The 22,401-nt window shown below is 39.1% G+C and overlaps 1 protein-coding gene across 12 annotated transcripts in view; it reads right to left on the bottom strand.

Annotated features, from left to right (window-relative positions):
- FOXP1 (forkhead box P1) overlaps positions 1-22,401 on the bottom strand; it is a 630,188-nt gene that overhangs the window by 99,448 nt on the left and 508,339 nt on the right. For 11 of the 12 annotated variants that reach the window (XM_063122009.1, XM_063122004.1, XM_063122006.1 and 8 more), the window contains 3 exons: positions 18,840-18,977; positions 17,166-17,255; positions 6,503-6,662 (listed from right to left, as the gene is read on the bottom strand). In XM_063122009.1, the coding sequence (XP_062978079.1) occupies positions 6,503-6,662; positions 17,166-17,255; positions 18,840-18,977 (388 nt within the window). The remainder of the gene's footprint in view (positions 1-6,502; positions 6,663-17,165; positions 17,256-18,839; positions 18,978-22,401) is intronic. The other variant, XM_063122010.1, reaches the window with a different exon arrangement.

Raw genomic sequence — 22,401 nt, 5'->3', positions numbered from 1 at the left:
TTTTGGAAAACTAAAGTGGAGGTCCACATTCCCAACTGACTGATGAAGAGGGCCTGGGGGCAGATGGGAGCACTGGTCAGAGCCCCTGACTCAGATCCTGCCAGCTGCCCTTGGATGCCAGGTGCTGATGCTAGGCCTGCCAATGACTTCAGCTTGGACTGTAAATGAAATATGTACAGTACATTGTGTTGACTAAATGGAGACACTCTTCACTTTGATGCTTAAACAAGTTGTCCCATAAGAGCAATAATCTTTTGCATGTGTTAATACAGCAGATATCAGGAGGATAATAAAACACTCTCCCTGGGTGCAACAGAGAGCACTTTGCCCGCAAACAGTTAGTACATACAACCTGAATAGGCAGGAAACTGCACTGTCTTGGAATACAATTTCTCCTGGGAACAGATTTACCTCCCAACTGAGGGTGCAGTAAAGTGGGCAGACTCCACATACATGCCAGGTTCATTCAAGTGAAATAATAAAGCTTGCAAATATTCCATTGAGATTCAGAAAAGCTGCCACCACAGCTGGTAATATTGGACTAGTTTAATCATTGGTCAGCTTTAGCATGACACAGCTTCTTGTTTATCTTTAAAGACTCTTTATTTATCACCAAAGTTATTTGGGCCTTAATATATAAACAACATTTCATGCTATATGTTAAGCTGTTAAGCAAACATAAACATTTAATTGGACAAGATTTTCCTGGGGGAAAATATGTTGTGGAAATAACGTTTCCATACTGATAGAGCCATTCTTTTATAGTCCCAATGGAAAATAAAGTTCCAATTGAGATTTCACTTGGACAATTTATACAGCTAAACAATTCCTAGTTGAATTCTGAAGATGAAGAAACTAAATAAATGGTGTTTCATTTTCTGAAAGACTATAGATAAATGTTAACCTCTCTTTAGAAGCAAGGAAGGTCTTCAAAATAAATGTATTCGTCTGTGTTATTATGACAACATTAACCAAAATGTGACTAATTTTGTGCTTAAATTGTAAATGATGACAAATAGCTTTGTTATTAAACACAGTTTTTATTAATCACTTTTAGACATAAATTATGAATTCACATTGTCTTCATGAAATGCTTTTCGAATTTTAACAGTCAAATTGATTATACTATGATTATTTCATTAACACACCTATCTTTCTCATTAATTTTGGTTTCTAGCATTGCTCACTTAATTGATGGATGTGTCTAGTTGAAAAAAAACACCCTTCAAGTTTTTATACAAGTATCACTATTATTATTACTGTCATTTCTTGATCAGTGCTAATGAGCCATTGGAAGTGAAATGAAAACATTAAAAAAAATTTTTTAAAGAAGAAATGTTTCTTAACTAGATAAAAATGGATAACCAATTTTAGAAGATTTTTACATTGTTCAACTAAAGCGAACTTGAAAAAAAATTCGACAGGCTAAATAGAAGTAATGATCTTACACATCCTTAAAATGGCACATCTCATCAATTCTGTCTTCTGATGAGGTTACAGGCTAATTTGACATCGTATGGCAGTTTTTCAAACCAAAATCTAAAGGTAGGTCATCATACCATTGTAGACTGGAATGAGGATCCAAAGTAAATCTAAGTATGGAAGTATAGTAACAGTAAATTTTTTTTAAATTCTTATGAATAACTAGAAGTTCAGGGGATACTTTGTTTCAGGATTCTGTACTCTGTTATCCTTGCAGTGATTTGGCGGGGTAGTGTTGGTGGTGAAGGAACTGCCATTTTTAAAATATACATCCACGTCTAAAACAGACATGTCTCTTACCAAACCTAAGGCATTAAAATAAAGGCAGTATGCATTATATTCATTTGAAACACATAATAAAAAATGCCAAGGTCTAAATTTAATTTATTTTTGTCATTTAGAATACAATGGCTAGATAATCATCTCAACGTGATCAGCCAAACATCTTTACTTTGCTAAACTGTTAAAGATTTTAATTATGCTAGCTTTGGAGAGCACTGGTCTAATGAGGCGATAGACTCCAGAGAATCTAAGTGGTTAAGAACTGTGAAATGAGTCTGATAGGATTTTTTTTATATTCACCGTGGATCGTTTGCATATCAAAGAGGAGTAAATTATTGCACGACAGACCAATAACCTTCCCCGCCTTTCTGAGAGTAGCATTAACAAAAACATTTCGTCGTTGCTAGTGGGCTCACTAAAAAAAAATACACAAATGCTTTAAGTGTCTGCAATTAGTATATATTCTAAAAGATGCTTCAATTTATACATTAAGTGATCAGATAGTCTTAAGGTACATATATTGCTATAAAGCTATTTCTTTCTCCTTTCATAAAATCAAATGCCAATTATATTTTGATGGATTTTGTCCCATATGAGCATTTAGTTATTAGACATATTCAATTATTACTTGTCCCCTGAAATTAAACCTCTGAGGCAATTTAAACAAAGGGAAAGGTCACAACACAATCCTGTGTCCTGTTTAGCTGCAACTGGGCTATTATTTTCAAACACCTTGCAAAGTGACAGTGTGGGATGTATTTTTAGCTAACACGCTTGACAGGACTGTCTCCACACTAACAATTACCTGTGAATATGACTGACCCTTTCACCACTGTTTACTCAGTTGAAACAATAGTGAATGGACCTGTCTGTTGATGGGAACACATTGATATTAGAGCACATAAGTCAACGTAATTTTTATTTTGGAGATCTACTAATATGAGAAAAAGACTTTTGCTATTATCATCATCATCAGTTGTGAGATCTTCATATAAAAAAAGTCTAGATATTAAAAATAAAGCATTTCTATGTTGCCGTCAGATTTTGTTAGCTTAGAAGGTAAAAAAATCTTTTAAAATTGAAGAAAGTCTCTCAATATATCAAGGGCAAAAGGGGTGAATTAACAAGTTGCAAACCTACAGCAGGATTTATATAAACCTACTACAAAAATGCAATTAAATAATATTAATGACACAATCTGGATGTACAAAATAATGTGAAGAAAGCCCATACTTTTTTATATAAAAGGCAAACTAATTGGAGCACGTTGCAGGAATGACCATTACAGATCAGATGGAATTAGGCAACAGAAGATGATTATGATGTCATAGAGACCTAAGTGACATACATCAGTGTTTCAGAAATTAAGGCAATGTTATAATGAACTGTTCAGCAAGTAATTATATTTTCCTTTTAGCACCGGCTCCACGGATAATTGTATTTGATAACTGAGAAACAGTGCAAAAAGTTAGAGTAACTGGTTAAGCACCCCCAAAGGTTTACTAAATAGGGTGGCCTTCGGCTAATGGCAAAGCATAAGCAGTGAGAATAATGTTAAAATCACATCAAAACCATCAACACTTAGGTAACAGTCACTTTAATACCAGAGAGAACCACATTTTTATTCTTCCTGCTAAAACTGTGCCAGCAATTTGGAAAGTACAAACTGAGAGTGGAAACCTATAGCTATCTTATTCTACAACAGAGACAGCAGCAGTATAAATACACAAACCCTAAAAAAAAAAAAATCCTTAGAAGCAAGTTTCATTGACATTACCATCAGAACATGGTCTTCTTTTCGTCCCTACCAGTAATAGGAAAGTTTCTTGCAAAGTTTACATTTTGTAGCCTGCTTCTAGAGAGGTACGTCTAGCTGTCAGAAATGCTGTTGAAATGTGGTTTGTTTTATCACTGCTTCTGTGTACAGACATAACATCTAGATTATTGATGTCTTTGAGTGGAAAAGTAAGAATGATCATACGAATAATATAATGGAGAATATGCTATTTTATGCAAGATAACACGTAAAGGATTGTTTAAAGCATTAAAATCTTTGTTTCAAGGAGTAATTCCAAAGTCAAAACAATGAGGCAGCAACTGCTTTAATAGGATATATTTTAACTGCACATGTACCTCCAGTTAGTAAAGGTTCTTTCTGTACTTTACAACAGTTGTCAGTTACGAAAAGGGTGCCTATAATTTAAGTGTTCATTGCCAATTATTATTACAGACTGGGGCGCTCACACTCTTCTTTGCTGTATTCCTTTTTCCTAGGAGAAGTATCTTCTTCATTATAAAAGAAAATGCAGGCACAGGCTTAAAAAATGTATGTTGTGGGGACAGTTGACAGATTACTGTTCATGGAACTCGATTTCGCAACCCCAGGTTTTCACTGGCTCAAAGGCAACTAGACTTGCTCAACCTCTTTTTGTCCTTGTACCTCCATACCCAGGTGACCATGTTCAAGCAAGCAGAAAGTTGATTTAAACCTCATAATGACATCAGTTTTAAGCCATCAGATCTCTCCTCCGATAAAGAAAAGAAAATGTATTGCATTTTGACCTGCCTGAATTCTCAAGTTACATTTTCTCCCCTCTTGCCCCCTACCCCAAACAGAATCATAAGAGATCAAGAAGGGGATAAATACATAACTAATGCTATCCACTGACCAACCAAACCTCCCTTTGTTTATGTTTTCCCGATCTCTAGTGCTCATCCCACTTTAAGTATGCCCCTTCCTAATGTTGTGGGAACTAATAGTTATACTACACTGTGAAGCCTATCAATCAATGTCACGACTGCTGAATTACCTACTGGTGTCTCTGATGTGTTGCTGCACAGATTACACTTCATGCATCACCACATTCATTTCTTTCACATTACACATGAGCGTGTCTTGTCACTGCCCAATTGCCCTTTTTGGACAGCTTAACTGATGTACTATACAATGAACCTCACCAAGCAAACTTAATAATATACGAACGGGAGGGGGAAAATTAGAAAGGGAGAGTCCAGAGTCTACTGGGTGGGTATGTAAGAACAGCTTGTGATGTTTCTTACCAATAAATCTGAAGGTATAATTAACTCATGCTATAATTTTTTTTTACATGTACAAAATGGCACTAGCCTGCAAGCCTTCCCCTATAATTCTGCCGCCCCGAGGGTTTTAACCTTCCTCTTTTTTTAAGCCTCCATATTGTCAATAATATGTCTGACACCAAGTTTATTTCTCAGTGGTTCAACTTTTCTCAGGAACAATGGGAGTTTGTAACGTATAGCCACCATCTCCTTCATAAAGTCATTTACATGTTTAGTCATTATATGGCATGTGGGATTCTACCCAGAGTGAAATCAAAAGCAGGTCTTGGTTGGAATGCCCTTTAACCTGCACTCAATGCAGGGAGAAGGTAAAACTGCACTGGGTTCAAATAAATATAACATCTCCTAGTTCTGTGGTTAATGGGACACATGAGCATAAGGACTACACTCAATTTCACCTTCAGGTAGAATCCTAGGAGTAAATTTACAATTGGACACTTTGAACGTTAAAGACTTCCATCAGTGAATTCAAGATTAGGGGAAAGAAGGTAACACCTCTTACCAGATCTCAAATCATGAGGAGGGAATGGAATGAATGTAACGCACATCACTTTTACTATCACAGCATAAATGAACACAGAAATTTGGGGTGGGGAGAGAAAAGAGTGAATTTGGTATGAAAGTTAAAACAATCAGTAGAAGCTTGAACAAAATCTATCAACTGAGCTAAGTTGAGCCATTTAGATGACTATTCAAATTCAGCAGACATTTGGGGAGGCAGGAAGGAAGTATCTCTTAAAAACAGTGGCATCACATTTTAAGCACTACCTTCCCCAAAGCCATGCCAACAGTGAATATTCTTAACCAGAACAGCTTGAGCTGATCTTAGCCTCAAGGTTTGTAAATACAGATAAACCCATGTTTAAAAGGTAGGGAGAAGATATGAGACTTTTTATCCACTGTCAAACATGTGAATAAGACAACAGGGAGTTCTAGAAGTGTTCAAGTTACCTAAAACTCTTTACCAACTTCACTTTAAGTTCACATATTTTTACACCAAGTACATTACTTTTTTACTTTACAGCTTGCCCGGGGGGTGGGGAGAGAGAGAGCGCAGGGCTTTAAACCTTTCCCCCTACTGCAGCCCTTATCTAGTTGAAAGCCAAATAGAGATCACTATTTGGCAAAATAAAAAGCAGGCACAGACACGCCACCCCACAATCCGGATCAGGACTACATTGGGGGAGGGAGGGTTAAAGGTTCCCTATTCCTCAAGCTAGGTTCCCAATCTGGACCCCTAAACTTACTCTAGAGGAAAGAAGAAGAAAAGGTGTAACTGTTAGCTACATCTTCAAAGTAATGCCTGCTTTGCCAAGCAAAACTGCTCAGGCTAAAAGCAACAACTTGACTATTCTTTAGTATCAACAATTGATTATATGAAATAAAGATCTCCTAACATGGACTTGATACACTCATGATGCGTCAACATTAGTTTTGGAGGTTTACAATTAGAAGAAAAGGACCAAAACCGAATTCTCCAAGAGATTTATCCATCAACTAGAAAAAATACAAAGTATTAACAGTGTATGTATTTCCTAACAGTGTATGTATTTCTAATGCTAGATTGGTTTGTCAGATTACTGTTATGCCTTAGAATGCTTCATTTCCACAGCAGCAACTCTCAAAGTTTTGTACGTACCTTGCGCAAGAGGCTGCAATGGCAATGTGGGCTGGCCAGGTTGAATTGTTAGCAGACCTTGGCGTTGCAAAGACAGGAGGTGCTGCTGCTGTAGCTGTTGCATCTGTAAAAGCTGCTGCTGAAACGCCAGCTGCTGTGAAGTCACCTGTTGCTGCTGTGGCTGTAAAACAAACAAACAAACAAACAAATTACATACATGTCAGCTTTATATAAGTATCCCCTTCCCCATCCATCATAAAGAGCAAAGAAAAAAAGTGTCAAGACTCTCTCTGTCTCTGTCTCTGTCTCTCTCTCACACACACACCCCTCCTGCCTTTCCACTATAATACCCTTCATGCAACTTACAACTCTAGTTAAAGCTACAAGAGTTAACAGACTAAAATGAATTAAACAATGCAGGGAAGCAGCAATACAAATGCCTACAAATACAGCCAGTCTGCATTAATTGCTGTTAAAATCTCAAGCAAACAGGATGGACCTGGCCTAGTGTCTAAAAGAAAGTAATGATGCTACCAGGCGAATTTGTCTGGAGAGGGAATTCCATAACGGAGGCGCCTCCACAGAAATGACACGGTTGCACAGGCATTGCAAATGGCTATTACTGTAAAGCATGTCTACACAAACATGTGTCTCACTAGCTGAATTTTTCCCGTGAGCTGAGTTTGGCAGCATAGTGTAGGCTTGATAAACCTCCTGGTTTTGCTGCCCAATTAGGAGTGTAAAAACTAAGGTAATGTCAAGTCCATGGCTAGCTATAATCCAGTCAGCTTGATGAGTCACAAGCTGTGCAGACCTGGTAAAGCCATCCCCAATCACTGAGTGGATTTGTTGCTTTACTAATTTCAGAATCATGTCCAAATTCTACCTTCAATAGCTGCATCCACCAGGAAATGTTATTAGTATATTTATATTCAGTTTTACAGCTAAACTACTGTTCTTTGTCATTCTATAAAGGACAAACAGCAAGTGCCTATGGGGCAATGTAGACATTTATTTATTTATTTTAAAAAATTGTATCCCGCCCTATATCACTAGGATCTCAGGGCAGTGTACAGATAAAATCATACAATATAAAACAATATATACACAGCTAAAAACAAATTAAACCATGAATCAAGTTAAAACCAGTATATAATTTAAAAGCAGCAAAAACAATTAAAACAGTTAAAACTATGTGCGAACTTGGTGAATTTAGCCATTAAAGGCTTTGTTAAAAAGCCATGTTTTTACTTGGCGCTGGAATAAAATCAGTGTTGGTGCCAGTCGGGCCTCTAAGGGGAGGGCACTCCACAGCTGGGGTGCTACAACAGAAAAAGCCCTCTCCCATGTCCCACCATAGCATATGTGTTGCGCTGGTGGGATGAAAAACACTTGCGTCCTCCAGAAGCTATTCTAGTTTTTAATACATGAAATTCTCTAGTCCTCGTGGTTTCTGTGCCCAAGAGGGTCTGGATTTGTTTTTCAAATGTCTGACTCCAGCTCCCGTGTTGCATGGCAAACTGCTCTTGTTCCTTGAGAGGAGTTACAAAAATAGTTTGCGATATGGCAAGAGTGAAAAATCCATGTAAGAAGGCCCAAAAATATTCCTTTGTATCCTGGCCAAAATCTAGGAGAACGACACTAAATTATTTCTCACTCCAACCTTTAAGTCTTCCCTGAAAAATCCATAGTATTCCTTTACCCTGGCAAATATGGTCTGATTTAAATGCAGTGCCAAGCATGTGAAAAAGCCATGCCTGTGTGGCATCCCACTACTTCCAGGTTCATGTCAAACCAGCCCTCATGTGCTGAATTACCAAGACGCCGTACAACTTGGGCAGGGACTCCACTGTTCATGTTGCATATACAGGAATGCCTACTGTCACGTTTAAATTCTTGTAATTCTTGCAAAAAATGCAATGATGGAATTGATTCATATTCTCATGTCTTTTTTAGTAGAAACTGCTGCAGTTCAAAACCTTGGTTTGATTGCCAGTTGGTGAAATTCTTACAGACTTTCAAGCTGAAATGCCCAAACATAGAACGTAAGATCACACCATCGTATCATATACACTTGATTGTAATGAAAAATAATCCTACGCTATGCTCTATTTACTTATTAAAGAATTGCCTCAGCTATTAAGGCTCCAATTGGTTAATTTATTGCATTTTCCATAGTGGTTCTTTCTGTCATGCGATCAATCAATTCGCAGTTCTCTCTCCTGTGTTATTCCACTTAATTTTTTTTTTTTAACCAGCGCTCTTGGGGGAAGAAATTAATTATTCGCCCTCGGAAGAAGACTAAGTTGCTATACTCTGCCGGGATCTGAACCTTGAACCTTTGAGGTGTAAAAGAACATGTTGCTTTTCTCACTGCTGCACCCAGAGAAGCTTTTAACTACTCTGTTTATCACTTCTGACATAAATAAATGAGAAAAAAATCAGACCTTTGAAGAAGAAAAACTTCATCTAATATTGTTAATTAGCCATGACAAACGATGAAATAACATTGTAAATCTTTCATAGAAACAGCCACTAGATTTTAATTACACACATTCATAATTTAGCAAACAACATCTTATTTGAATGTGTTTAATATGTACAGTACTCGAGGCTTCAGAGTCCTTAATTTTGTTTCACTTAAGAAAGCCTTTAGGTTTTGCTCATTTTGTATTTTATTTGCTTTTGTTCTTTAAGAACCCATTTGCAGTTTTGATAAATATCTTTTTATTTATTGTAGGATGACAGGACGAAAACTTTGGTTGTATAAAATATCAGTGCATCAGGCCAGTGTTTTGCAATTCCTTAAGCTAGACAAAAAAAAAATTAATGTAGATTTCCTTTGTAATTATCTGAGTGATAGAAAGATAATACAGTGCACTGGTACAATAAATAAAAGGAAATTATCTAATATCCCTAATCTGCTAGGAATCATATCAAGGTGGAGGTCTTTGATGCTTTTGTAGCTAACATTTGCAGAAAGAAAATTAACCCTTGACAGATACAGACATATGTACCCCACACAACAGCAGCACTGGCTGGCTGGCAGGCAGACTGAGACACCCACCCACACCCACCCCATTGGGAATAATTGTGTTTGCCTATAGGAGGTTTATGTACTTGAATTTTAAAACAGTTCCCCCTAAAAGCAAGCTATTTATGATATTGACTAAATATTTATTTATAAGAGACATACAGAAAGTAGGAGAAAAAACACAGACATATATTTCCTATCATTAAGGGGGGCGGGCAGGGAGAAACCCAAGTGAACTAGAACAGAACTTGTAGCTATAGAGGACAAAAAAAATATGTACAAGGAAAGTCGTGTTCCTCCCTAGCCCTGCCACTTCGGCCAACAGCAGGGCTGGCCTTACCATGGACAGTGTGGGGCAGCTGTCTCAGGCAGCAGATGTCGGGGCACAGGGAATGGCAGTGAGAGTTCAAGTACAAAAGCTATGGCTTACCCTTAAGCTTGCCTGTTGCCCTAAGAAGGCTGCAGTGCAGTCTCCAGGGTCAAGAAAGGATTCAACTGCCTGATCCATTGACATTTGTATGTAGCCTGGAGGGGCAGGGGCATCTTGTCTTTTTGCTTTAGGCAGCAAAATGGGCTGGCCCTAGCCAATAGCTTGCAAATAATACTTACCCTCACAACTCTGACCTCCAATTGATTTATTTTCTCTTTTGGTGCTGCCCCCTTCCCCCCCCCTCTCTCCTATATACACCTAGCCAAAATAAATGGGCATCACTCGAGAACTTAATTCTATTCCTTTGACTCCACAGGTAATGGGCAAGAACAGTGATGGGAGGGAGCTGAAGATCCTCTCTTCCCATCAGCGCATAGCACAGTTCCACGAACAGAAATAAAATAACTGGATTGAGAACCAGGTCACAAATATGTATACTGAATAACTAGCAGACTGAAAAATGTGAAAGTATTTATTTGCCCCACAATACTACATATGACTTAAGGGGGAAATGGGAAGCATGTAATAGGATGGGCTCTTACATGTGAAGGCTTTCATGGTAAGAAGCTATATATTTTGGCAGCCTCCACTTAAGAAGCATAACGTCTAGATCAGCCCTGAGTGAGAGCTGACAATGCTAATAATCTGTTTGCTTGGAAAGGGAATGGTGAGAGCAAAGGTACCTGAGCACAAATGTAGGTGCATTGCCATCTGCTGCCCTTGAGCATCTCCAGTTGGTCCCAACAATGGCAGAGGCCCTGTTCAGAAGACACCTTAAACCATGGCTTTAATCATGATGAATAAAGCAAAAAGCCTTATTCACTGTGGTTAAAGCCATGGTTTAATGTGTCTTCTGAATGGGCCCAGAGTGGAGCTTTCAGGGACCATGGGGTTACTGGGGTGGGGAAAGGGAAACATCACCCAGGCCACTTCCCTGCCCCTCCTTAGGGTCTGCCGTCTTATGAACTGCCCAGAAATACTCCACTGCTTGTTTTATTCTTCTATCACACAGACCGAATGCCTAAGAATGTAGTCCGAAATGCATTTTTAAAAAGCTATTTCAACATGTACTTGCTCCATTCCAAGGTATTTGTCTTCAGGACAGAGAAAGGCTTGTCCAAACCATTTTTACCACACTTAGAATGTAAAAAGCATGTTTAACTTGCAATGTTTATTTTGGTTGAAAATTAAATGTGGAGAAGCTCGTTTTCCAAGTTGCAGATTTTTAATGTTTTTGAACTTTCAGAAAAAAATATAATGCTGTGCAAAGTAGCAATAAAATGATAACAGCTTGGTTTTGTTATAAGGCTGCAATCTGGGCATAAGGCCCACGGAACGCAATGGAACTTACTTCTTAGTAGACATATATAGGAGTACAGTAGAAGCGGCTTATTTTTACTGTAATTTGGAAACAAAGCCTCTGTCCAATATCATATTAGCAACCCATTTCAGGCTATTACTCTACCCATTGAGAAAGTTAATTGATTTTCTGTCTAAATCCCCTTCCCCCATGTCTACAGCCAGAACAACAAACATGTAAATAAGATGAAAAGTCAACTGATTTCAGTTTGAAATCAGCATGCTTCAAATTATCTAATTGTTCTGGATTTTTCTGAAGTTATTGGATTAGTATAAATCACAAGGATAGTTAAACTAGTGTTTAATAATTTGTTTAACACCTCAGATATTAATCCTTGTGAAAAATTCATGCTGTAAAAGGAATGATTTAGTATGAGAACGCTCTCTGGTTTGAACATGTAAGTGACTTGCCACTTTACTGCAAGTTAATATTTTAAAACCAGCTTTATTTATATAAGTTGACTGATGCCCATTCTGTTGTCTTTACAGCTATCCTCCAGGAAAAGCTCATGAAAGCTCTTTCTCCGTTTAAAAAGCCAGGATAAAAAAGTATACAAGCCCATTGTCCAAGAAAGAACTTAAAAGCAATGCATGTTGCCAAACTGTGCTCCCCACCCAGTTACCAAACACAGGATACAAGGCAGTTTGTTTACTTCTCACAATTGAATGCATACAAAAAAGGTCTCGGTGCAGTCCTGTTGTCAGGTCAGTAGTCAGTTGTTAAAATGCTGAAATATCCTGATAAAACTTGCATTTTTGATCCCCTCCCTAAAGCTGCTGTCAAAGGTCTGTTTTCCTTTCTTGGGTTACTCCCTACTGCCTAACATAAATTGTCATAACTACTGGAGGACAAACGGCCTTTTATCAAAACAATCTACTTAGCTTAACTTGAACACAAAAAAGGAAAAGTGTGTGTATGTGTGTGTGGGGGTATTTTCTACCTTTATTAAGAATCCCTTCCATTATATTTTTCGCATATCTATTTCAGACTTGATGCAACTGTTTTTAATTAAAACAAAACATAAACAGAGCATAGAACCTAGTGAGTTAAAAACTTGAGATCTGGCTTTTACAAATGGAAACACTGTAATAAATATGTTCACCCTGTTGTAAATTTCCCCTTAATTTTAGATACAACAAATAAGACTTTTTAAAAAGAACCATTTCTAGTGTGCCAGTCCATGGTCAAAACTCGCTGGCTTGGAATTTTGTATCTGTTTTCAGATGATGATACAATACTGTAAGCTATTAATTATGGGGCACAGTATATTAACTGATAGGTTAAAAACCTGTTAAAATCATAACCATCAGCCCATGCTACAAAACTGCTATCGCGTGATTATTTAATATCAGGTACATGCCATTCACAGGCAAGCCATGCACATGTGCATGTGCACGCACATGGACCACCAGCTGCATCTAATTTATCAAGAAGACCCTCTTTAATATAGGAAGATGGCTTTGGAAAACCAGTACAATGATTTGAATTGTTTGAAGCAGTTTCTTACTAAAACCATCTGGTTTCTTTTTCTTTTTTTAAAAAAAGAAGCAGCAGCAAGCAGCAGTTAAAAGCAAAGGTTGCATGCCCCTTGTTCTCCCTATATCTATCATGTTATAGTGTTCATTTTAAAACAGGAAGGAATCTTTTCTCATTGCAACTTTGGATACTGCAATATCAGATGGGTGACCACAGTAAACCAGTTGTGCAAGATATTGAAACGCCATCACATTGTCCAACTTCTCTTCTTGCCTTTTTAACACGCAAAGTATTTTGCTTTCTTCTCCGAGCCATCATCTTTGTGTCAGACGCTCTCCTGTCTGACAACAGCAATTTAGAAGAGTTAACTTTTATCGTTCATTCTGCTGTGTAACTTTCCCCTTCAAATTTCTTTATCTGCCCTCTGAGCTCATCTGAACTTTCATGTTCTCCCAGCATGCAGGCTTGCATTCAAAACTATGTCTAATAGACCAAATAAGAGGTTAATAAGAAGTGGCAACAGAAAGAAAAAAATACAATCCCTGGTAACTGATAAGAATGACAGTGGCAGCCCTTTATTGTTTGTCTTCAAATATAGAGTTAAAGATCTTTAAAAAACTAAAATTTGACGCCTTTGAAAAGAAAGAAGCACAAAATAACAACAGGGGGTTATTGCCTGGCAGCCACAGGGGAGAAGCTCCATAATTCTTATTCTCCCTTTTGAAGGTTGTTAGAAATCTGATTCAAAAAAGCAACAGCAGAAGGAGAAAGCCTCTTGAGGCTATAGCCATTTCCTGTGATCATGCATAATGTGCTTCAAAAGTGGGTTTTTACCAATTCTGTTGATCAATTGCACCTCCTTCATATTCCCTCTTTTTTTTTCTGCTGTGTTTACATCTGATGCGACTCAATGACAAGCACTGTCTCAGACTGTGAAACAGACCTGTCATGTTGATTTATGGGCGCATCAAACCACGACTTGTCCAAACTGAAGCTCGCAGTTCATTAATTAGAGAGTTGTGACTTTGAAGTCAGCTTTCAGACTGTGGTTTTTAACATTTGGCTTAATTTATATGCTCTTGAATGTGGATCTCTAAGGGAAAAACTGAAATTCCCTTCTTGTCTTTGAACTTCTTTTGACCGCACAATAATCATTTCTTTGTCCAGAGTGATGCCTGCATCCCAGAGTCATTAACGCGCATTGAACTGCCACTGATGAGTAAGCCCTACTGAATTAGAAAAACAGCCAGCAAAACAAAGCTGAGAGCATTCTGCACAGTGATATCTCACAATTACATGCCTTCCCTCCCTGTGCCATTTCCATTTTAATTACTGTTAGTCCTTTAGATTTACATTTTAGACATTTTTTAATCTGTTCCCTTTTTTATTATAGTGGCGCCCGTTAGCGGGCTATAGTTAAGGTTCGTGTCAGCGTTTCCCATTATAACCCCCCCCCAACCCATTTTCATAACTCAGCTGTAAAAATTCACACTTGACTTAAAACTTGGTTGTCCACAATAGAAGCAGGGAGGGTTGATGGCAGTCAAGAAATGGTATGGACCGATTTGGGAACGTGTGCTTACATGAAGCACAGCTATCACACCAACACATGGTCAGTTCAGGGATGAGAGCAACATGTAACAAGGGACAGCTGTTTAGGTGGTATCCAAACAGTAGTCATGCCTCATAAAAAAGTCTGTAATACCGTCAGAGTTTTTCACAATCTGCCATGTCTTTTCTAGGAGACAATGATTGTGTTTGTATGTGTTGTTGATGTGAACCATGACACAGCCCCCAGATGATCAAGCACATTATGGGTTGTTTCTCCAATTCATGGGTTGTTTTGTTCCGCCCCCTCACTGGCTCCCAGCCCGTATTTTGGAAGCTTTTGCGACACCAAAGAGCTGACTCTATAGCCTGACAAAACAACCCATGCACAACCCACGATTCTGGGTTCGGAACAACAGCCCATGGCTTGAACAACCCGCAGTTGACAACCCAACAAGCCATGCGATCTCCTTAAGAGTTGTTCATAGTTAATCCACCGTTAACCCATAGTCCTGGATTCAGATAGAACAACAACCCTCAATTCAACAAGCCATGGCTTAACCAAGCCATGGGTTGCTGTTATATGCAAAGAGGGTCTATCTGTGATCTTCAAAGTAGAAGACAAATCTATACAAGTTTATAAGATAAAATAGAATTTACAAAGCAATTGTTATTGAAGTGATATGGCAAGCATAGCTCAAACACATCTATAACAAATTTATTTAGAACTAGAGCTGTGCAAGCCTTGGCTTTGGTTATCCAAAGTCTCGGCAGCCATGTTATGGTGAAGTTGCCATTTAGTGCACAAATCTAGCAGGGAAAGAGCCTACAACTCCCAGCATGCAATGCCTGGGAGGGATGGACATACTGGGGCCCAGGAATGGCGGGCACTTGTGTTCTCATCGCCAGTGCGATTGCCCGCCCACTTGTCCACGTGATTCAGGACAGGCAAGTTCCTGGAATGAGTGCTCTCAGGGGAAGGGGGCAGCTTCAGAGCACTTGCAGAGTATACAGCACCCCTTCCAGTGAGTTGCCCATCCTGGATCATGCAGGCGGGTGGGGTGGGCATTTGTGGCGCCAAGGCCACAAGTCCTAAGCTCAGTTGTCCCTCCCTCCCAGGCATTCCATACAGGTAGTTGTAGGCTATTTGCCCACTAGGGCTGTGCACTAATATGGCTGCCGAGGCTTTGGCTACCCAAAGCCGAGGCTTGCAGAGTCCTAGTTAGAAGAGATGGGACACCCCATCCCACAAGTTTTACAATTCTATAAAGTACAAAAATCTCTATCTTTCAAGCATTGTTTTTCATCATAGATTTTGTTTTTAAGTAACCATTCAAAATATTTTTTACTCTATCATGAACATGGGATAAGCTTTGCAGCCTTTACCTCAGAAAATAGGATTGTGTTAATTTTAAACCACAACAGTTGCAATCTGTTCATTCTAGACTAGAGGAAAAACCCACTCTATCCCCAATAAAGTTTTACTTAATTTTGCAAGTTATCTCAAAATTTGGGTCCAAGTTACCTGCGGGATCACCTTTTCCTGTACAATCCGCCCCGCACACTCAGGTCCTCTGGGAAGAATTTACTACAGTTAGCAAAAACTAGGCTGACAACTGTTACCCAGAGGACCTTCTCTGCTGCCGCTCCCAGACTGTGGAATGGCCTGCCGGGAGAGATTCGTCAACTTAACAGTCTTCCGGAATTTAAGAAAGCCATGAAGACTGATCTCTTCCAGCAGGCCTACCCAGTTGAATTTTAAGATGCCTTTTAATAATGTGCTGCTTTTTAATAATGTATTAGTTTTATATGTTTTTAATCAATTATATGTGTTTTATGGTGTTTTGTATTTGTGTTGTACCCCGCCTCGATCCAGAGGGAGAAGCAGGTTGTTGTTGTTATTGTTGTTGTTGTTATTGTTAGCTTGCAGCTTAGAGCAGCAATTTATAAACTTGCCACCCTCAGGAACCGTTTTCAGATCATCATCTGTCAGGGAACTCCTGTCATGTTTACCATGGAACTCATAAGCAGAAGATCCTGGTGCATATTCTAGCACACACAGTCAGTTCACAAAGAGAAATGGCCATGCCTATCGCACATCACTGTTGGTCTCTCTCTCTCTCTCTCTCTCTCTCTCTCACACACACACACACACACCTGTCAGTGCACTTTCCAGGAGATGATTGGTAATGGTACACAAACTGTCTTTCACGGAAACTTGTCCTTCATTATTCAACTTCTCATTGTGGAACTCCTAAGCTTCTGGAACAATGTTTGAAAATCACTGTTCTAGAGGCAACCTGTCTTGCTTAAAATGTCCAAAGTCAGAGAGAGAGAGAGAGAGAGAGAGAGAGATCACCATCTAGGAAAAGACATCTCTCAACTCTCTTTGGGTTGTACCCAATGGTGTTGATCCAACACAGTGCACATGCAGCAATGAGGGCTGCACATGTGAAGCCTAGTAAGAGAAGCTGGACTCCATCAATAAGCTGTTTGGCAGCAGAGAGGCTGAATCCAGGGTCCTGCTCCTACTCCTGAATATTAAGATTCCAGAGCTTCGTTTATCAGTCTACATGTGCATGGGCTGGGCTGGGCAATTATATGCACAGTACCACTTTGTGCATCTTAATTCTCTACCCAGCTAGGGAGAAAGAGGTGTCTGGAAGGTAAACCAAGGCAAATGTATACACAACCCCAAAGACTATGTCATATACACCACTAGTGTTTTACATTCTGCTACGTTTTGAAGAGTGAGATCTTTCAAGTAGTAACTTATCATTATCTAGCTTTCTGTTGTGATCTGTGGGTTGCAAGTAAAATTGGGTTTTAACTGTACCTCTTTAGGCTGCTTTCCAACATGTTGCTGCTGTAGAAGTTGAAGCTGCAACTGTTCCTGTTGTTTTTTATAAAATTCTTGAAGCTGCTGCTACAAAAGAAAAAGAGAGAGAGGTGGGGAGGGAAGGGGAGAGAGAAGAGAGATGGTTAAGTAAAACAAAGTGGGACGGCCAATTCAGGGTCCTCTTTTGGTGTAATACACAAACTGCGATTTGAAAAATAGCATCCTTTTATCTGTAATGGTCTGACCTTTAGTTTGAAACTCGACAATAAATTCAGTGCACACTGACTATTCTTGGCATTATCGTTTGAAAAGTAATCTCCAAAATGAACTGATGAAAAACATACCATTTTCTACACAAACTAATTAAAATAAGGCAAGGGATGACCTTTGATTGGAACAACAAAGCCAGAATGCCCTTGCTGAAAGAGCCTGGTGAATCTTTATTTGGAACATATACATGCTTTCTAAATCATTGTTGTATTGTACTGAACTAAGTGTGGTTGGGTAGAGGCGCAGGCTCCCTACTTCCACCCACCTTGCCCAATCTTCCAGATAGACAGCTCGTTTGGAAGTTCCATTCAATGAATGACTGAATGACTGTGAGCCACAGTACACAAGGTCAGCTTGCAGTGGACTTTGGCATTGCTGCGCCATTCGTAAATTAACCCTGCACAGCTCATCAGGATATGCAAACGTGAAAGTCACTTTTGTGTTTAGTTAACTTATAGCATACATAGAGAAGACAGATATTATCCCACAGAACGTATTGCAGCCTTCAAAAATCTATCATGTATTTCTGACATCTTGTGCTACACTTCCATTGGCATTTTAGCTACTGTGCCATGTAGTCACTCGTTTGTCTACCACCAGATATCTGCAAGTCCATTTGTGAGCCATAGTTAGAAGTAACACATTAAACACAAACAAGACTACTAAGGGGTAACTACTGCTTGCTTAATCCAATAAAAGTGGACAGGCACTGAGACAATAAAATGATTATACTAGCATAAAATATAAAAAAGGTTAAACCTTTTCCTTCTTTTAACAAGCTCAAGGTGGCGCACATGGTCCACTCCCCTTATAGGAAGTCCATGGAGAAGAGTTAGGCCAAGATGCCAAGCAAGATGTGTGGCCAAGTGGGGATTTGAACCCAGGTCTCCCATATCTACATCTAACACTAACCATGACATCATACTTGCTTTCTAAATGCAGCACAATCCCAGCTAGTTCTTGTTTGTTACAATGCTTTCTTGTATGCTCTGTAAGGTGGGAAAAACACACTTTGTTCTCTTCTTTATTTTAACTAATTAAGTTAGTTTTAGGGGGTGGGGAGAGGAATCCAACTCCCCAACTCTAAGATGAAACCCAACTCATAAAATGTATATGAAGTCTGGGAAATCCAGTCTTTTTTACCACCATTGCAGCCTTTGCAATATCCCTTGCAGAAAGGCTTTGGAAGATGCAACTCTACAACTATTATACACCATACAACTGACTTTTGGTAAATTATGGTGAATTATGCTGAGGGTGGGGAGGAAATATGTAAAAATTGCCTAATCCACATGAATATGCACCTGCAGAGGAAAATCACCATGTCAGAATCCATGCTAAAAGGCTATTCCTCCAAGTGGTATGTAAGGTAGCTTAAGTGTTGCAAAAGAAAGAAGTTACCTGTTGAAGCATGAGTGCCTGCTGCTGCTGGAGCAGGACCTGAAGTTGCTGTGGAGTTAGCACTTGCTGCTGGAGAATCTGCTGCATCTGCTGGGGAGTGATAACTTGAGGTGTCATCATAGCCACTGACACTGGAACCTAAAGCATTAAGAGAGTGTAAACAGCGAGCAACTCTACGTTCATTTTGTCAACTACGTGTGCGTGGTTTTAAACAAAAGAGTGTAAGCAACTCTCTTTTCACTCTGTATATTCAACACCATTCAGTTAGTCCCCTTAAGTGTTCCATCCCCATCCTTTCGTTTAAAGTACAGCCAAGGGGGCAAGAAGTTAGTCCATCATACATAGTTCACATGAAGAAAAAAAACATGGTTCGATTGCGCGTTCTATGTTTCCCCCACCCCACCTCGCCACCCTCAAATACATTTTTCAACTGGAATTATTTCTGAGGGAACTATTAATTTAGAAGCAACTATCAATTCTAACAAATTTTACATTAATTAATAAGTAAGACTCTTCAAAGTCAACCATTGGGGAGTTTGAGCTTAATGATTTGAAGCAAATGAACACAATTTCAGCGATATCGAAAACCGCACCTTGTTCCCAAGCAATTTTAGCAGCAGAGTTCCTACAATGATGTCTCTACCATTCCATATTCACCCAGCATACAGATGGCTTCAATTCTTTCGTATTATGTGAGATACCATTAAAAGCCGCTTTCCATGACATTTCAGTGACAAACAGCTACAGTGATGAACTTGATAGCATTTCATATTTGCAACTGTTAACACGTTTCTGCACGGGCATCTTTGCAAGGAACCTGTACACTGTATCTGAAAGGATGATGTCTTGTTCAGATAAAACACTGACATTAAAATGACAGGCTGTCTTGGCCAAGGTTACACAAATTGTATTCAAGCGGATACCTAATGACAATGCTTTGAATTTTGCAAGCTTTCTAGAATGTAATTTAGCTATTCAAAATAATCACTGCACTTGTGTTTAATTTGCAGACTACATGAGAACCATTTTGTCAGTTCCAGAAATGCAACAAGACTATTTCACTAGAAACCCCACCAGAGAGAGAAAGAGAGAGAGAGAAAGGGGGGAAAAAAGGGGGGGTACAATTGGGGTGGGGGAGAGACAAAATTCACATGACTTTAAAATAGTAATATTTAAGCAGCATACTTTTCTTTAGTTTCAAACCAAATAGGTGACAGCAGACAACTAAAAGCAGTAAAAGGATATACTTTGTTAAAAAGGATCTGCTGTCATCTCATGTATTACAATAAAAGGTAATTACATGTTTTGAACATTTTAATGCACTACGTGTTTTTTTTAAAAAAAATCACCAGACAATAGCTGATCAGGAGATAAAAAGGATTTTTAAAAAATAGTTCAGAGTAGTAAGCAACGAAGAGATGCAGTATTAATTTTATATACCATAATATCTTAATATGCAGTTTATCTTGACTTTTTCACATGATTTGTCCTGTCATTTGCATAGCAAATTCTCATTCCTAATTTCACAGTCATTATGCACTGATGTCCTGATTTCTCAGCACCACTAATTTTGATGAACTAAAAATGGTTCCTGAAGGTCAGATTCACGTATAGTGAACACCGTCCAATGTTGTTGTGTACATTTATGTGTGCATGTTAAGAGACAATTCTATAGACATTTGCTTGCAAGAGTCAAGAGAAACTGTTACACACCTTTGACACTTCATTAATGTTAACACTAGAAATCCAGATCGAGAGTTCCCAATAACATTGCCATTTTGAATGTGGGTTACCCTGACATGCAACACAATGCAAAGCACTCTGAAGCCAAGTCCAAGACACAGTGCTTCCTTTTTATTAAGCACTGATACGACTCAAGATCTGAAAAAGCATGCTGACTGAGCTATATTTCACAAATTTAACTCAGAGAAAAGACTTACTGAATACGAGAACAACTTCTGATTCCTCATGTTATCTGTATTGTGTTATTTTGTATTGTGCTTGCATTACCAGGTTTTAAAAATCCAGGTATACCTCACGTGAGTTCACTTGTGCCATTGTCTTGTGGAGCTATATTGGCAAAAAAAAAAAAAGTTCCTTGGGAAGTTAATGCTAAAGTTCCACAAACAGTGGTAAAAGCAAAACCCAGGCTTTGGGGGTGTTACATGGGGGTGTGGGCAGACAAAGGCAAATCTGAGATGCAACAACCACTTATTTTTTAAAATAATCTTTTTTTAAAAAAAAATCCTGTAAACATACAGGGGAAACAATAATATAGCAAATGTAATACAGCAACAGTGACTGAATGTTTAATTCCACGCAGGATACATTAAGATAGCTCCATAGTTTAATACATAGTCGTGCAGATGAGCTAATTTCAGGCTGCAGGAGGGGGGGTGTTCCCCAGAGGGCCACACTCTTTCCCCTTGGCTCCACTTCCTTTCCCCTCAACCACCTATTGTTTGGTAGATTCCCAGTTTTTCTGCTGTTGTGTATCCCTCCCAAAGGTGGAAATGCCTATAATGCTCAGTTACTGGCACCAAGAGCTTTAAGGTACAATATTCTGATTGGGCGGGGGGGGGTGTATTCTTGCCTCCATTCCTTTTGCCTTTGGCCCCACCTACTACTGAAATGTCCCATCCCCCTGAAGAACTTCTGATATTGAACTTGGCCCTCCAGCTTAAAGAGCTTCCCAGCTCCTGCCTTAAGATGACTACAGTGACAGGTTTTAACTAGCTGCCATGTGGCTCCTATTTGCCTAATGTAACTAAAGTTAACTAGCCTTTTTGTCTGAGGCATGGAATAAAAATACTCTAAATATTCCTTCAAAATTTTCATTAATTTAGAACAAAAAATAGTCTACTGTTAAGATTTTGAAAGCAACGATGGGTTTATGTTTTCAATGCTAGCATTGTCAATGTACAACAGAATATATCCTAACCAGGTTTACCACAATGGCCAGGGGTGAAACTACACATCATGGGTGGTTTTTGCTCCCAACACTGGTTAAAATAATAATAAAAAAAGGGTAGGAGGCCGAGGAGTCTGAAATGGGGAGTAGGGCCTCATGGGGAGGGGAGAAAGGGGGCTGTTTAATCCTTTCCTTTACTGCAATTTTTCCGCTCCAAATTGTATCCACACTCCTCCACAATTTGATTTGCAAACTATGGAGTGACAGGAAGGGGAAAATGTTAAGCAGCCCCTGCTCCTTCCATTCCTCATTACAACTCCTTGCCACTTAAAAAGAAAACAAGACCAAGACCCAATACAGAGGAGGTTGGTGATATTGCTTATAGCCACGTTCTGCCTTTTGCTCAGAGCTAGTGTAGCACTGTGGCTAAGCAAAGAAATCACTGCTTCATATTTGACCACTGCCAGCATCTGGGAAAGCGAAAGAAAGAAATCCTTCACTTGGGGCAGTCAAGGGTATTGCTACCATCCGGCACCTGCTGAGGCTGACACACAACTCCTAGATCCTCCTAGCTCTGTGTCTGCTGCTGCTCCTCCGGGTTGGCCCTGCCATGCATTAGGTGAAGTAACCCATTTCAAGTGGCAAGGCACC

Source organism: Elgaria multicarinata, chromosome 3 (assembly GCF_023053635.1).
Source record: "Elgaria multicarinata webbii isolate HBS135686 ecotype San Diego chromosome 3, rElgMul1.1.pri, whole genome shotgun sequence".
In the NCBI taxonomy this organism is placed as follows: domain Eukaryota; kingdom Metazoa; phylum Chordata; class Lepidosauria; order Squamata; family Anguidae; genus Elgaria; species Elgaria multicarinata.
This window is presented reverse-complemented; position numbering and strand designations above follow the sequence as displayed.